At 46.0% G+C, this 16726-nt stretch overlaps 1 protein-coding gene across 1 annotated transcript; it reads right to left on the reverse strand.

The window, feature by feature from the left end:
- Nucleotides 1–874: 874 nt before the first annotated feature.
- LOC147977442 (uncharacterized) lies at nt 875–3437 on the reverse strand. The gene is made up of 2 exons (XM_087521168.1): nt 3343–3437; nt 875–2897 (listed from the first exon to the last, which is right to left on the reverse strand). Exons 1-2 carry the CDS (start codon nt 3435–3437, stop codon nt 875–877), a joined length of 2118 nt encoding a protein of 705 aa, XP_087377294.1.
- Between the last annotated feature and the right edge of the window lie 13289 nt (nt 3438–16726).

A 16726-nucleotide genomic window follows, 5' to 3' on the forward strand; every position in this document is an offset into this window, starting at 1 on the left:
ATTTTCATGAACATTTTTATATTGAAGCATATATATTTTTAGCGAAAAACTATATCTGAACATGTGTAACCAGAATAGAATAATTAAACCCATTAAGCTACGCGTGAAGGGTGGCCAACCAGCTATGCCATGTGGCGCAAGCTGGTTGGCCGCGGTGAGAAATCTTTTAGAATTCTTTTTAGATGAAGGTGTGGATTATTTTTTAAATGTATTATTTTCTGTTTAGATGGAGGTGAGGACCTCTAGTATTTTTTAAATGGATGGTTATGCAAAGTGGCACTCGCACGTAGGCTGCGGTGGTAATTGTTCTTTTTCTTTTTTACTTCTTTTTTAGATGAAGGTGAGGATTTTTTTTCTTGAGATGTTTTCTTAGACGAAGACGAGGACTCTATGTATTTTTTAAATGAAAACGTGTGCACAGCTTCCTCTCAAGCGAAGCCACAGAGTGATGCCCCAACCACTAGTATGTCATTATGCACCGCTGAATTGGAGCAGGGTTGCAATTCTTCAGACCGACACTGGAGATTAATTCCAGAAACTGATTACTATTATGATAGAGGCAGGTTCTAGCAACAATAGCTTGAGTGAGAGAGAGAGGGGGAACTAGAACTAATCTAATAAGCATCATATGCAATAGAAAAATGAAACGTAAGGAACATTTAGAAATGACATTCACAACAACATAGAACTATATTTGCAACAAGATTCAATTTGTAACACAGCTACATAATCGTTACCATGTAACGTTTGTCTGTACACAAACAGAACACATAGACACTTGCAACATGTCAACAATCTATGGAACATCAAGGAATTGCACTAGGAAGGACAAGGCACAGAGCAACCGGTACACTGATCCCTTAGTTAGCACAAATCATTTCCCTTTTGATGTGATAACCTTTTCTTTTGCCTCGTTAGCAATCGACAAAAATCTCAACTCTACCAATGCATAGCCATCGGTGGACGCCACCTTCTCCAAATTATCCTCGCCGGCAAAGAAGTCGAGACATTTTTTCTTCAAATCCGGGCAGTTATACATTTCAGCACAAAAAAGGATTGTCACAACAGTATCTACCGACATGTTATCCCACAACTTCCGTGCGCACATGAGCTTCAACCGATCTAAAGCGTACCGATCTGCAGCGGCAAGTAGATCTTGAAAGACCTCAACGGGCGATGAGTCATGGGCATCCTCGTCGTCTCCAGGCCAGGCATCCGTGTACATGAACCGAAGCATCGCGCGAAACGTCATAGGCGTGATCTCATGCAACGCAATAGGTGCCGTCGACTTCATGGTGGCCTCGAGCATGGACCCAAAGAGTTGCGCCTTGAAGACCGGTGAGCGGGCTGCAAGCACTACCCGGTGTGCATGGAACATCTCACCGTCAACGATGAATGACACATCCGTCATTGCCGTCATCCCACCACCGTCGGAGCTGCTGCCATCTTCCAGCAAGCGTCCGAGATGGTCCCCGAGGTCCGAGGCAGGTACCGGGACTGGGCCAAGTTCATTCACGACCACGATGGCACACAAGAAGGTGATGTGCCCATCGACGACGTATTTCTGCAGTGCATCCCGTTGAAAGAACTCACGATACCCCTGGGCCTGTCCATCGACGATGAATTTTTTATCGCGGAGGTTGCGACGCTGATTGCTCTCGTGAACGTGTGAATCCTTTGTGATCTTATGTGATGGCAAGCCGTCCTTGCCCAAGAAGAAGGGCTCGAATACGGCCTTGATGGCACACGTGGATGATGATGATCTTGTAAGGTGTGTAAGGAAGATGGAGACGCGGCGAGGACAGAACTTCCTTGTCCCTCCTGGGTAGCAGTCGATCCTCCAGAGCTGCCCACCGATGGAGACCACGTCGGAGTGGAGGGCCTTGCCCACAGGAAATGCCATGAATTGCTTGTAGTCTACTCGGAAGTGTACAAGAGCGGAATCAGTGCATGTCACCGTGGTAGTCAGCACTGTCGGCGACTCTCCTGCTCCCCTCCTCGGTTTCAGCGAAACAGTGTCTACCGACACATTATCCCACAACTTTCGTGCGCACATAAGCTTCAGCCGGTGCAGCGCATATTGGCCGGCCGCGACATGTAGATCCTGAAACATCTCGACTGATGATGAGTCGTCGTCACTGGAGACTCCGGGCCAGGCATCCGTGTACATGAACCGGAGCAATGCACGGGACGTCGAGGGAGCAATCTCGTGCAGCGCAATGGGCTCCGACCTCGCGGTTGCCTTGAGCATGGATGCAAAGACCGTAGAGCGGGCCGCGAGCACCGCCCGGTGCGCGTGGAAAGTCTCGCCACCGACGACAAACGACACGTCCGATGTCGTCGCGCCGTCATCTTCCAGCAAGCGGCCGAGATGGTCCCGGAGGTCCGGTGGGGGCACGGGGACAGGGCCGAACTCGTTGACGACAACGATGGAGCACAGGAACGTCACGTGCCCATCGACGAGGAAATCCTTCATACAAGACCTCGGGAAGAAGTCGGCATAGCCCAGCTCGTCGATGCCGAAGAGAAAGTCGTTATAGTTATGACACGTGTGATTCTCACAGACGCTCGCAAAGTCTGTGATGATGCGAGATGGGCTGCCGTCCTTTTGCAGGAAGAAGGGCTCGAAGATGGCCTTGACACATGTGGATTTGCTCAGCCTCCTGAGGTAGATGGAAACACGTTCGTGGTACCTCCTTATCCCTCCCGGGTAGATGTCGATCCTCCAGAGCAAGCCGCCGGCGGAGACCACGTCGGAGTGAAGGACCTTGCCGACGGGAAACGCCATGAACTGCTCGTAGTCTACTCTGAGATGGACGAGAGCGGAATCAACGTCCGCCACCCTGGTTGTCTGCGTCGCCATCACCGCCTCCCTTTCTCCGGTGGTCGCCGTGTAATCGATCAACACAAGTGTGGAAATTCAGAGCCGAACGGATGAATAAGCTAATCTTTGCATCAATGGAAGCCTTCCGTCGTCGTATACGGCGGCAGGGTGCATATATATGTGTTGGATTGGAAGCAAGTCCAAACTAAAACCGTTCCGGATTCATATCATATTTTTGGCTTTAGCTTTCACGTTGGTCTATCCTTTCCTCGTACTACACGTACACATGGCGCCTTCCTCCTTTTAGAGTCCATTATTATTAAATTTATGCTGAATAAATATGCAATTTTTTAATTAATTTAATCCACAAATAAATTAGTAGCATGGCATTGACAGAAATAAACACATGCTGATATTCGGTAATGAGAGCACATGCTACGCTAACGGCAGACACATCTACATGTAACACTAGCATGGTTAAAACAGAAATCAGTAGGAGCGGGATAAACGAGTTATACCCTCCAGTAGGCCAAACCGCGGCGGCGGCATCCTCGGCGGCCTTCTTCTCGGCTTCAAGTTTCTTGGCCGCGGCTTTGTTGGCGTCGATGGACATGGTGACGATGAAGACGACGCAGACATAGAGGAAGTAGTCGATTGGAGGCGAGCTGTCGCGTAGTCGCTCCCCAGAAACTTAATCGTCCCTTTTCTGTACAGGATCTGGAGAGGCGGGGTTTCAGAGGCCTGCTCTCCCGTCGACCGTGTACACGACGGATGGGATGGGATCACCGACGACAGCAGCAGCAATGGAACGACAGTAGGCGTGGAGGCAGAGATGCGTTCATTTCTGCGTGACGACTAGGGTTGGCAGCGCCTCACATATACAGGCGCAGCCGCGTGAAGAGACGTGGGCTGGACGCACGTCCATATCGGTGATCGGCTGTAAAAAACACTCGGTTCCTGACTGGCAAAAATAAGCGCATAGGTATGAGCCCGGCTCGGCTCATTCCCACAACCCATGGCGCGTTGTGACGAGGTGAGGTGTGGCGAGGCAGGCGGCGGAGGAGAAGCGTGCGGGAACCACTTCTCTTCTCAAACCGCAATAGCATGTGAAAGAGAATCCCTTATAAGGAGGTTCAACTCCTCTCTCACTAGTAATATGGAACTAAACTTCCCACCACACATCTAGTTCCATATAACCCACATGGGCCGTTAGAGATTTTCTAAAATTGTTAGATGGGTCCTAGCACTACAAGAAACATGTTAATACGTGACGGATTTCGGGTGAAAGTTTCAAAAACCGTCATGCACAGACTAGTACGGCCCGCAAGCCCACCTAAGCCCGCCTAGAAAGCCCTAAACCAGTGCCCGTATAAAAGCTAACGCGGAGACACTCCCTTCCCCACTCTTTCTCCTCCGCCGCCGCCGCCCCCATTGGCTTGGCCCTCTCTAGTTCCCGACTTCCTGCCCTGCCCGCGCCGCGTCACCGTATCCTCCTTCTCCGTTGCACCGCCGCAGTCCTTCTCCTGCCCCTCCACTGGAACCAACCGGAGAACGCCTGGAAGTGGAGGAAATCCCCGTCTGTCTCTCTACTGGATCTGGATCGGCTCCCGTGACTCTTCCTCCCTCTGTTGGTAAGGACGCACTAGCTCCGCTACTACATTTTGCAGTGAAGAATCAAGCAGAATCCAATTCAATCCAGGTGGATCTCTATCTTTGTGGCCTTTTGTGCAGATCCGGCATGGAGGTCAAACCTGGCGTCGGTTTGTCTTAGCGGAGCAGCCGTGTGGTGGCCGGTCTACGGCATGGCTCATTGGAGGTAGCAGCGACAGCAGCATTGCAGTTTCCTTCCCCATCCATGAGGTCTGATCTCCCGCCCGCCCCCTTCACTGGTGACTTGTTCTTGTTTTTTTTCATTTTACTTTGGACTAATCTCATAGCTTCTTGGTCAGTTCGTCTTTTATCTTCCATGACCACGAGATAATTTTTACGAATTAGTATCTTAATTGATTTTGGTCTGTGGCTACCTAATTCTAGAGATGGAATAGAATAGAATAGGTTGAGGGGATTGATCTGAAACTGAGTAGGCACATATTTCAGTGTAGGTTAGTCGGTGGTTTTGGAGCAAAATTGTACGCCCCGAAAGAAATATCTACACACGGGAGAGAAAAAGAAAATGGTATTTCGAAACATCTGAACGACATTTCAATGCAACGGGAGCACCATATCTGTAGAGTGCTAAAGCTGCACTTGTTGTTTTCATTTCCTGCTATTCGATTTGCTATTAATCTTACTTTCTCAATGTACAGATGTGCTTCACAAATTTTAAAATATCTTGATGATTAACACTTTAACTTAAGGAGATATTTCCATAAGCAAGTTTAGTTTCTTCCTGTGCTGGGTTCTATTAGCTTATTCTGAATCTGAACATGACATGACGAACCACTGAGACGTGATCAGATCAATTTGTTTTGTGTGTGTGTATAACAAGTTCCTTTGATTGATTGGCATACATCTCAGGCACACATACTGGAACACGGCGGTCCAGCCAACCTCTGGCCTCCGCTTCTTCCTCCTCGACGGTGCTGTGGAACCAACGCTGGGTTCCGCTACCCCTGACCGTGGCCTAACACGCACGAACTGAAGATAAGTTATTCTATTTCTTCCTTAAAGTGAGATCGTTTGCTTCTCTGATCCAGTTCTAGTAATTTGTACAAGGCCTTAGCTTGTTGTCAGGGAGGAACTTTCATCTCATTGCTAAAACTTGGGTAAACTGTGGGCATACAAAATACATCTTTGTTTTTGTTGCCTTACAAACATGGCTGTGAACAAACCGAATGTTGGCAAACAATTGTATATCCATTTTCACTTATTATGATATTTCTGAAAGTGAAAGGGACTAAGGATAGCACAGAGAGCAGAGAGCACACGGGTTATGTTGGAAAAATTGGTCGAAGTTACAATGCATTAGCTGGCATAAATATAGCACAACTAGCATGCCTAGATGCACACAACGTTGATGGTAAGATATGCTTGACAACTACCTAACAGGATCAGATTATTCATTTTGTAAATGTAAAAAAAATATTATTGTCTTCACAACGTCCACCACTGAATATCTCTATCTATTTCTAGACCTTGATTTGATATTAAAAAGACAATCCAATTTATCTTCTTGCTTATGTCCTGGAAGGTTTCAGGATCTGTATCTATATTCGTGATTGCTACTGCATGTGTTCTGACTCGGCTTGTACCTTCATTAAAATGAAGTAATACTTAAGCTATGTATGAGTCTGATTCGTGCAAGCCTTGTTCCTACTGCTGCCACCTTGTATAAATATATACTGGTTCGTGCAATACTTGCTCCTACCTCAAATTTTTAGTCTGAACGTACCTATATATACTTGCATCAGACTAAATTTGTAGTCTGATTCGTGAAGTAGGAGCAAGGGTTGTTCCTACTGCTGCTACCATGTATAAATATATACTGGTTAATTTCATTTAACTATTTTTTTCTGTCACAAATAATAGTACTATGCTGGTCAAGTGGGCAGCGTATAGAATCGTCTTGCACAGAAGTAACACGGATAATATAATCAATGGGTTTATGATAGAAAATCATTTCTGTATATCCTGAATGAATATAAACGATGCATGATTATTTCAAGTTGCACTTTCCTATCTATTATCTCATTGTTTATCAAGTATTTTCATGTTTCATAGTCCACTACATTACAATGGGTTTATATGGCCTCAACTACTGCTGCTATAGTAGGAGTTCTGTGATGTGTGTTTCGTCACTTTGTCATTTGACACACTTCTCTTTGGGTTAATTTTAAGCAACATCATGTTTAATCTTGTTTTATAGTAGATACAATGTTAATCTTGTAATTCATTTTTATATTTGTTGCAATTTTCTTATTTCTACTATCTATCCATATGTGCAAATATCTAATATTCTTGTTAATATGCTAGGTAAGATTGGATACTGTGCTACTTGGTGCTGCCCATCACGGCATGATCGTTGCCATCAAGAACGTCGATGGCAAGAGCTTGAATAACAGCCTCGATAGTTTATATGTTCTGTTGATGTAAAATGGATTGTACTGGTTCATAACTCTGTTGTGTGATATATTTTGTCAATCTATGCTGTATGTCATCACTTTGTAGATGATTTTTTAAACTGCTGTGTTGTAGATACATACAGATGGCTGTGTTAAACTTTGCAATGTTTCACACCTTGCAAATATTTTTTGTTGGGAAAATTTGGCATTAGGATTTGTGTAACGCCCTTTAAATTGGCCCTTAAAAACATAGTGAAATTCTGGCCAAAAGAAATGGGATAATGGGCTAAGCCAAATTTAAACCGCCCTTTAAATTGTGCCTAAATCCATGACGAATTTCGTGACAGAAAATAGTATCCACGTAGGCAGCCACGTAATTCAAATTACTCAATTGAAAATCCTACGTGGCGTTAGTCCATGACAGATTGTTCCGTCACAAAGGTTTGGGCCTGGGCGGGCCGGGGGCAGATCCATGACAGCCAAGAACCGTCATGGTAGGTACAATATCAAATTATGACGCGATATACATGACGGATTTCAAATCCGTCAAGGATGGACACCCATGACAGTTTTTCACTAATTTGTGACGGACTAGATCCGTCATGTATTAACAGATTTCTTGTAGTGTAGGCCCACCTCATATTTCAACAATCCCACATCAGATCTTAAGGGGCCATTTTGTCGTTTGTTCCAAACATTGTTTTGATATACTAGTATTTTAGTGGGGACCATTAAGGTTGAGCTTCACCTAGAGCAAGTAGCTACGCCCCTTCACAACTGAGCAATTGACTATGCCTTGAATTATCAGTTTGGCGTAAAAAAGTTTCACCACATGGCCGACCCCTCGGGTGGAGATCACCCCAATCTCATAGACTGTGACTTGCAGTCGGGCTCATATAGTTGTATTCCTCCAAAGATCGCTTTGTAGGACAACATCTTGCTTATATATATAAGCCTTGAACACATTAAGACAGTAGTCAACCTACCATTCAGTTTTCCAAGAGTATTGCATCTCCAACAGAATGGGTTAGTAAAGTTACTCTTCTAAATTCACCACTGGCTTGTTTTCCCAGGTCCTACTTCACGGGATCTTCGATCACATAGGTTGGGTTACCACCGTGGAACTCACGCGGGTCTCATTCCCATCTCCCTTGATGCACTATCTATCACAACACACGATAGCCCTTTGCTAAAAGGATCTACCAAATTCTTAGCCGTTTTAATATAATCCAACTCTATCACTTCAAAGTTTCTTAATTTCCTGACAGCTCTCAGTCTCATTCTTTTATGTTTGCTAGACTTCATGTTCTCCTTTGAACTCTTCACTTTGGCAATCACTGTCTGATTGGCACAGTTCATAAGGATAGTCGGAACCGGCTTCTCAACCAATGGCAAGTCCATCAAAAGATCTCAAAGCCATTCTGCTTTCACACCAGATATGTCTAATGTTGTTAATTCTGCTTCAATTGTCGATCTCATTAAGATCGTTTGCTTGCAAGACTTTCAGGAAATAGAACCACCTCCAAGAGTAGACATATACCTAGTTGTGGCCTTCATCTCATCAGCATCTTAGCATGCTACATGCAGACTAAACGCACAGCCTCATGCAGGAACTCAACTTAACTGGTCCGCGTCCATCTTCACGTTGATCTTCATCTTCTCATCGGTTGCTCGCACATGGGGAGACACATCTCTTCACATGTACATCTTTTCTTTCCTTTGTCATTGGTGACACAACATACCAAACGACGCTTCCATATGACGACATCACAACTCACCATATACGTGTAACTCAACTTCACCGTATATGAACTCGCCGGAACTTCTTGATCACGAACGAAAACACAAGGCACAATTTCCTTTTTCCATCCGCTCTCGCTCATAATTTTCCTCTGCCAGTGACGCATCTCAACTGCAGCAGATGACTCGCACACCTGAGCTCTTGGACACATCTTACAATAACTCATATGCACACCTTGATGATGGCTCAGAACTTCGCAATATCCACCTTGCATCATCCAATGATGATCTCGATGATTTCCTCGGTGTCGCAACTTCGGCACCTCCATAACCATCAACGATCACCAACGCCTTGTCGACGACAACCTGTCCTCCTCCTCCAAATTTTTTCGTCGAATAACGATCACCCGTCGCCTCACTTGCGACAGCGTCATCATCGCCTCCTCGTCGTCGCTCCGCCGAGCGACAATCAGCCCGATCCTTCACTTGTTGCACCCCCAACGAGTAAATTGCATGCTCCTACTCGTCGCTACACCAGTCAGTGACTATATCGCTCGCTCCTCCTTGTCGTTGTACCACCCAATGACTATATGGCCCGTCCCAGGGCGCTAGTAAGTCGCCACCTCGGGGCAAGCACAGCTTCACTCGAACCTTGTTCTGATACCAACTGTTGGAATTCTGCCATCAGGATCAATCTATACCTATTAAGAAAAGAAATATGTATTTTTAATCTGTTTTTCTATTTTATAAAAAAAACTAATGTTTCTGACATTAAACCCGCAGTACATATCAAATGTTTTTAGATACTCTTTTTTTCTAAATGGTAACTCCAAAATTAACATGTTATCTATGGAATTTGATTAGTAAAATATGTAGAATCTGAATATCATGTTGTTTTACCTGTTAACAATTTGAAAAATACTATCTAGGCTGCAATGTTAATCAACAATGCATTATCCATCTTTCTTTCATACCGTTACTGATTCAGATTGGGGATGAACACCTTAGCAAAATCGGGATTGGACATTAAATTGAAGATAAATTTGCTAGAGACACGCAATAAATAAGGACATGCATGACAAGAAATAAAAGAAGGACCCAATAAAGAGGGATGTCCGCTATAAAAGAAATAAAAGAGAAAATGCAGAGGAGATCTGATAAAGATGAGATGTTGTGCTATTCTCCTATATATAAGAAGAAGAAGAAGAGGACATGCATGAAAAAAAAGTAAAAAGGAGGCACGCATGACAAAAAGTAAAATAGAAGACAAGTTTGATAAGATATAAATAATGATGAAATAAAGACCAATATCGATGACATGTATGACAAGAAATAGTGATGAAATAGGGGCGCAAATACCTGCGTCCATAGGAGACCATACAAAAAATTCTTTTTCAGACAAAAAAATAATGTATCTTTTTAACAACCTTTTTAACAACTCTTCACGTATTTAAGAAATATGCATGTGAAAAAATGTGTTCAATAGTTACCCTAAGTTGGTGATTCTTAAACTGAAAATTGCCATTGATGCACACATGTCTCCGTAGTGTGCTAATGTGCCATCGTTTGTTTTTGTCGTTTTTCTTTACTCGTTCGTAAAAACACCCCATTTCAAACATGCCATGAATAAATGGATGATCACTTACCAATTTCTTTGTACGGATTAAATCTACATGCAAACCGTATTGAAATGGAAACCTATAGAATCTTAAACTGCGCTTTTATAGGTTAAGACCATCTTTGTTTAGGCTGTAGCTACAAATTCTCAGATTATAGACCATTTTTATAAATTAACAGCGTGTGGTATTTTTTGTCTCCCATTGTAGAGCACGGGCCTTTTTTCTAGTACACAATGACTAGACTCCTAATCATACTAAACTCCAACTAGTACACTAATCACCGGCGAGCCTGATCGCAAACAGTACTATTACTCCAACAAAGTCTGGACAAGGACTTCAACTTAGACTAATGGCTGCAACTTCTTACTTTCTTAATTAGGGAGTGTGTTGAACTGATCCACGGGCCGGTTGTCGCATAACTTGTGTGGTTAATTTGGATTTGGGAGGGAAAAACTTGTTGGGCGGTGTTAATTCTCTTGCCAGCTCTGTTCTCTCCTTCACATCATACTGTGTTTATGTATGCTTGTGTTTTCCAGCAATGGTGGCCTGCCATGATCGGCGTCGCCGTGGCAAAGGATACATACGTAGCATGGCGAGGCGGTACGTCCGGGTCTCCATTCCAGTTGTAACTTTGAATGAGGTATTACAAAGAACCCAAAGCATAGATAATGGGCTGTGAAATCCACCCTTGTGAATCACGTTTCTCCAAGCTGCGCATAGCGCCCACATGGTCACTGGCATCTTCATAAACACTTCATGTGATAGTGACTCCATCACAGTGATGAATTATTCATTGCTAGTCTTAACAAAGCTGGTCGTTATTTGAATTTAGCACTTCCCTTAATAAAAGAGAACTACTTTTCTGGTTCTTTACAAGGATTGGAGGGCAAGGGAATCTGAAAATTATAAGCTTTATGACCCCAGTGTAAAGGAATTGATGTTTTAGCGATGCAAGTGTTTCATAGTTGCAATCCATCTACTAATATACGGTGCAAATTTTGGTCTGTAGAAAGTATTGAAAACTGTTACTTATTTAACCCCAAAGAACAAAATGACTACAGAATAACTTGATACATACGTTACCTTGTGCCTCTTTCTGCATTTTGTAATAGAGCCTCTTCTATTCTGCATTGTTTCTTGGTAATAAACTGTGTAATAGAACTTCTGTGATTAGAAATTGTGCACGTTTGTGTAGTTTGCATGTTCTGAAACAACTCGATTTACTGTGTCATGTCAATGAGATTTCTGAAACAACTCATATCTTGTGTCACTTACTTACCTACTGTATCATGTCGTTCTAGTTGGCATTCTTTGGTTTTTTTTTGAGACAATCACCGAAGCTTTTATTAAACCGTCACCACAGTTACAGGGACGAACTGAAGTTCACCAGGGTTGCCTAACCAAACATGGCGGCCTACCCCCAGTTTCAAAGTATGCTTCGCTAGATTGTGAGCCTCGAAATTCGTGCTCCTAAATTCATGCACAAAATTGCATGACTGAAAATTACGAGTGTAATCTATGATCTCATGAATAATAGCACCATAGCTCGGACTACTCTTCTGACTGATGTCGTTTACAATACCTTTGCAATCAGTTGCAACATGAATCGCCTGCACGTGGAGATCTTGTGCGAGTGCCATTGCTTCCCGGACTGCCAACGCTTCTAGGGTAGTTGGGTCAGATATACCCTTGAACACAATTGTTGATGCCCCCATATAATCTCCCGCTCGGTTTCTACAAACTGCAGCAACCGTACCAAACCTCGATCTCCGTCCAGTGGCCGCATCAACATTCACTTTCATCATGCCATGAGGGGGTTGGATCCACTGTCTCGGTCGCACGGGTGCAGCACTTTCCGGCTTCTTCACTATCTCAATATCATTCGGAAAGGATTTGACAAAGCAGTGAGTCGAGAACGGGCTCTGAAATATATCCTCATAGACGGCCTTTCTTCTTGCTGCCCAAATAGCCCATAGTGTTACTGTCAACTGGACAAAAAGATCGCTCCTCAACGCCTTCCTCATAGCGAAAAGCCAGTCCCGTACATTCTCATTGTCAAAACTGCTTATCTGATCCAAAATCGCCTCATCAGTCAGTGCCCAAACACTGCGTGCCATTGAGCAGTTCAGCAATGCATGTCTCCACGAATCCCTTGCCCCACATAACACACATGACGGCGATGTTGCCATGTTCCTATGCTGCAATACATGACGGCATTCTTTGGTACCAAGCCCGTAGAGAAGCCATAAAATTGTACCATCCTGAAATCCTAAGGCCTTGTTCGTTTATTCCCTCCCCCGCGAGGTTTGGGGCCCAACCCCCGCGGATCCACGGGGATCGCCCCCGCCTGGGTGTGACCCCGGCCCATCTGTTAATGCATAATCGGTTAAACCTAGCGTGGGTCCGTTCCCCGACTGAAACCCCTCCGGTCTTCGCGAAACGCACAGGGAAAAAATTCATCGTCTCCCCACACGCGGAAAGAAACCCCGAGCGACCTGAGGGGAACTCTCGCTTGCGGTGCAGCCCAAAGCGAACTCGTTCTGTGCGTGCTGAGGGGTTAACCAAACGTGATCTGTTGAGGGACGGATTTAGGAGAATTGGGGTTTAATCCGTGCAGGGATTGGGTGACGGTGTAGGGATCACCCGATCCCTGGGTGGATTGAATCTGCTAGGGGGTTGGTCCTCTGCCTACCGAACAAGGCCTAAGGGTAGTCTTGCAGAACCTGGGATGCAGAACTAGCTCTGTGTTTACCTTTACAGAACCATGTGCCTCCATCTGGCAAGGTGACGCACTTTGACTCCCTTTTCTCTTTTATTTATTCCCTTCCCCAGGTATGTGTCTTCATCCTGAAGTTGTTCTTTCTCCAATGCTTTTCCTCAAGTTCAATCATGTTTGTATTTTGAAATCTTTGCAGTGTCGTATAGTATTTTCTTCCACCACACATGTAGGTTGGTTCAAGTGTCTTCAAGTGTCTTTCAAGTGTCGTTCAGGTTGGAACAGCTATCTTATGGCAGTGGCCTATGACTAACAGTTACCCTTTGATAGAGAGAGAACCTCCCGCTCCCGCGACTAGGTAGCTAGGGTTCCGCCCCTTCCCCTCCCGCCGCCGCCGGCCGCCGGCCTCGCGCCCCGGCTCCGTCCCCTTCCTCCCTCCCCCTTCCCCTGTCCAGATCCTCCTCGCGCCGCCTCCCCAGGAGGTGGCCGGGGCGGAGCTCGAGCTCCTCTCCAGCGGGCCCCCTCCTCCCCCCGGCGCTGGCCGGGGTGGTACCGGCGGCGGCGGGCCTTCTCGTCCCCGCACGCGCGTGCTCCCTTCCCGGGGTAGGGAGGCGACGGCGGTGCAGCCCGGCTTGGCTGCGGTCCGGCGGCCCTGCGGCAGCGGCCGGCGGCAGGCGTGGTGTCGGCGCCGCTCCTTGGCGGCGGGGCGACATGGTGGTGCCGGGTGGCTGATGTCGCGACCTCGGCCCATATCTGGGCCTGGCGGGCCCCATCTAGGTCCTAGCGGGCCGACCCCCCGGCGTGGCCTCGTTGTCTGTGGCGCGGTGAGGAGGAGGAGCAACTCGGATATGGGGCGTCGGCGTCGACGGCATGCCGGCAGCAGCGCGAGGGCGGGAGCTTTACGGGCCCACGAGGGCTCGACCGGGCCTGTGGGCCCACGGGCCTGGTGTGCTCCTGCTATTGCGTCCGGACGGCTACCGTGGCGGACGGTGGAGGTGGGGCCCTCCCGCGTGCCGACGGTGCTGATGCCCTAGTCCCGGCTCTAATTCTTCGCCGCGCTGTCCTCACTTCATGGTGCCATGGTGAGACGGCGTGGGGGCCTCATGACCGCGTTGGTGCAGGGTGGTGGTTGGTTTGGTGGCTGGATCCGGAGCGCCCGAGGTGCGGGTTGGGATCGGGGGAAACCCTTGTCGGCGTGGCCGACAACGGCGCGGTGGCGCCTATGGGTGCCACCTGACCTTCCGGGAGGGCGTCGGGGGCTACCCTTCCTTTTGCCTCGTCGTGTACCGGGGAAAACCCTTGGCAGCAGCGTCGTCATCGTCGCGATCCTTCTTGCAGGTGTTGATAGGTGCCTGCGCTTCAGAGTCTTGGAGCCTAGTGGAAGATCCCGGTGGGCATAGCGATCGCGAGGCTTCTTCATTTTTGTTGATCCGCCGTTGTCGGCATTTGTTTCTTTTGCTCTTTCTCTGTCGTTTGTTTTGGGCGTGACTGTGCTGCTTCCGCCCCAGCACCTATCCCTGTATGGTTTGATTGGTTGCTTTGTATACAAAGCGGGGGGAAACCCTTTTTCGGTAACAGCTATCTTATGGTCTCCAAATGCGCCTTCAAGTTCGCCTATTAGCTAGCTTGTGCCTAGCGTCAACCTCAATGACCTGCGGTGCATGTGTTACATGGCTAGTACCTTCAAAATGGTGCGGCTTAACGTAGCTACAGTATAAACAACGAGTCCAAAATAAGGTAATGTTAAACAGTCATATAGTCCAGGACCTTCAACTTGATTCGCTAAGATCCCTCAAAACTAAAGCAGTGAACCAAGAAAAGCAAATCTATCTTTTGTTTATGTTCTTTGCTCTGATTGCAAGGAACGTATCCTCCAGATTCAATGCTTCTTTACTCTTCTGCTACTTTGGCATGGTACAAGAAAACAATAAAGAGGGACAGACCTTGATGATCTAGCTATCTCTATATATCAGAACACAATTAAGTTTTGACAAGGTATGCCACTATAAGATAGAGAAATCTTGCAAAGTGTAGTTGTCTCAAAGCCCCCATCTTTTCTGAGGTATGCACACATTCCTTTGATTAGCTTATCTGTATTCCATGACTGTGTTCCTAGATGGACAACATATCTTGGATTCGCTGTTTCTAGATGTGCACTAGCATGAACTCTTTACATTCTTCTTCTCGCGGTGCTTCTAGTTATATAACTAGAGTATGAAAAGTAGTATGTACTAACTTCTGTGGAAGAATAAATTTCGATACTTCGCTGACACCCTGCTTATATGACCATAGATAAGATAATACAACAATATACTTTATCTCCTAGCGATTCCAATCAGCCTTTCATGCAGAATTTGGAAACGTAATTTAAGTGTTAGACCCATATGATGGCAGGTTTAATTGGGACCGACTCACCCTAATCTGTCCTCCCTTTTCCAGTTTTGACTTGAGTGGACCAGTTTGACCGATTAAGTAGGAAGTGATTGTAAGAGTAAGTGTTCACTTTAGGTTTGAGTTTCAAAGGTTTGCATATCGTGGCTTGACACGTGAGGTCACATCCACACGGCAGCGACCATGCATCCTGCTGTGTGTGCAACTGCAGAGGATCCCTTATACGGTTTACTACTGTGTGTTTGACTGAGGCCAAGTCTTGACGCACTCATGGACTCCGCTAAAATGTGGCATGTATTGCACATCTCACTTATATGGGCTGTTTCAGCCATCCGGCTCTCTCGCCAGCGTCATGGAGGCGAAATGCCACCATCGAAGAGTGACTCAACGAGCTCTCCGCCGCCCCGGCCACGACAAAGAGGGCGCGCTCCTTGGTGTTGCTGATGCTCTGGGAGATTTGGCGAGAGCGAAATGATCGCATCTTCCGGAATGGTGAACTTTCACCTTCATCAATCCTCTTTCAGAGAGAGGACTGCCTGGGCGCTGGCGGGAGGTCGGCATTTGATTTTTTCGATAAAGGGTGCTTTATTACTTAAAAGGTTTAAGCATTACACCCGGCCTTTGCATACCAAGATGCACACAGCCAAAAGAAGTCCACACACAGAACACAAAAAAAAGGCGAAATACTAAGAAACATCTAGTGTTTGTATAACGCCTAAGACGTAGGAGGGTCAATCCTGAGATCATGCTGCCACCCATATTGGGTAAAAGTATCCCTCGCCGTAGCCTCCAATCGTGTACAGACCTCCATAAAGAGGCCGCGATTCTCCATACGCTGTAGAGATGACCATAAACGAAGCGTCCCGGTACATCTGTAGATAACCTGCATAAGAGATGTACTTTTCTCGTTAAAAACTTTATCATTTCTACATAGCCAAAGCGACCAAATAACGGCGAGCGCTCCCACCCTGAGAAGAGTTCTAAACTTGTGTTCGATCCCATGTAACCAGTTGCCAAATATATTAGCAACACTACAAGGAGGGTACAAGCCAGAAGCTATTTGGATGACTGACCATATAGAACGAGCCAATTTACATTGAAAGAACAAATGTTTTATTGTCTCATCATGCTGACAAAAGACACATTGCGTACTTCCATGCCAATTCCTCTTAACAAGGTTATCTTTAGTAAGAATGACTCCGCGACGAAGATACCATGCAAAGATTTTATTCTTAAGAGGTATTTTCATCTTCCAGATCTTCTTATTATTATCAACTGGCACATTGGATTGGAGCAAGGCTCTGTACATGGACTCCACTGAGAATTGACCATTCCCTTGTAGGTTCTAGCGAAATTCATCGGACCCTTGTGACAA

The sequence above is a fragment of the Triticum urartu genome, chromosome 4A (assembly GCF_056163025.1).
Source record: "Triticum urartu cultivar PI428250 chromosome 4A, HENAU_Tu73, whole genome shotgun sequence".
In the NCBI taxonomy this organism is placed as follows: Eukaryota; Viridiplantae; Streptophyta; class Magnoliopsida; order Poales; family Poaceae; genus Triticum; species Triticum urartu.

Excerpts from the sequence above, each read along its gene's own strand:
- LOC147977442 (XM_087521168.1), bottom strand. The coding sequence starts at position 3,437 with ATGTCCATCGACGCCAACAAAGCCGCGGCCAAGAAACTTGAAGCCGAG. Across the intron at positions 2,898-3,342 it reads GCGGTTTGGCCTACTGGAGG|TTACACGGCGACCACCGGAG; the intron begins GTATAACTCGTT and ends TGTGTTGATCGA.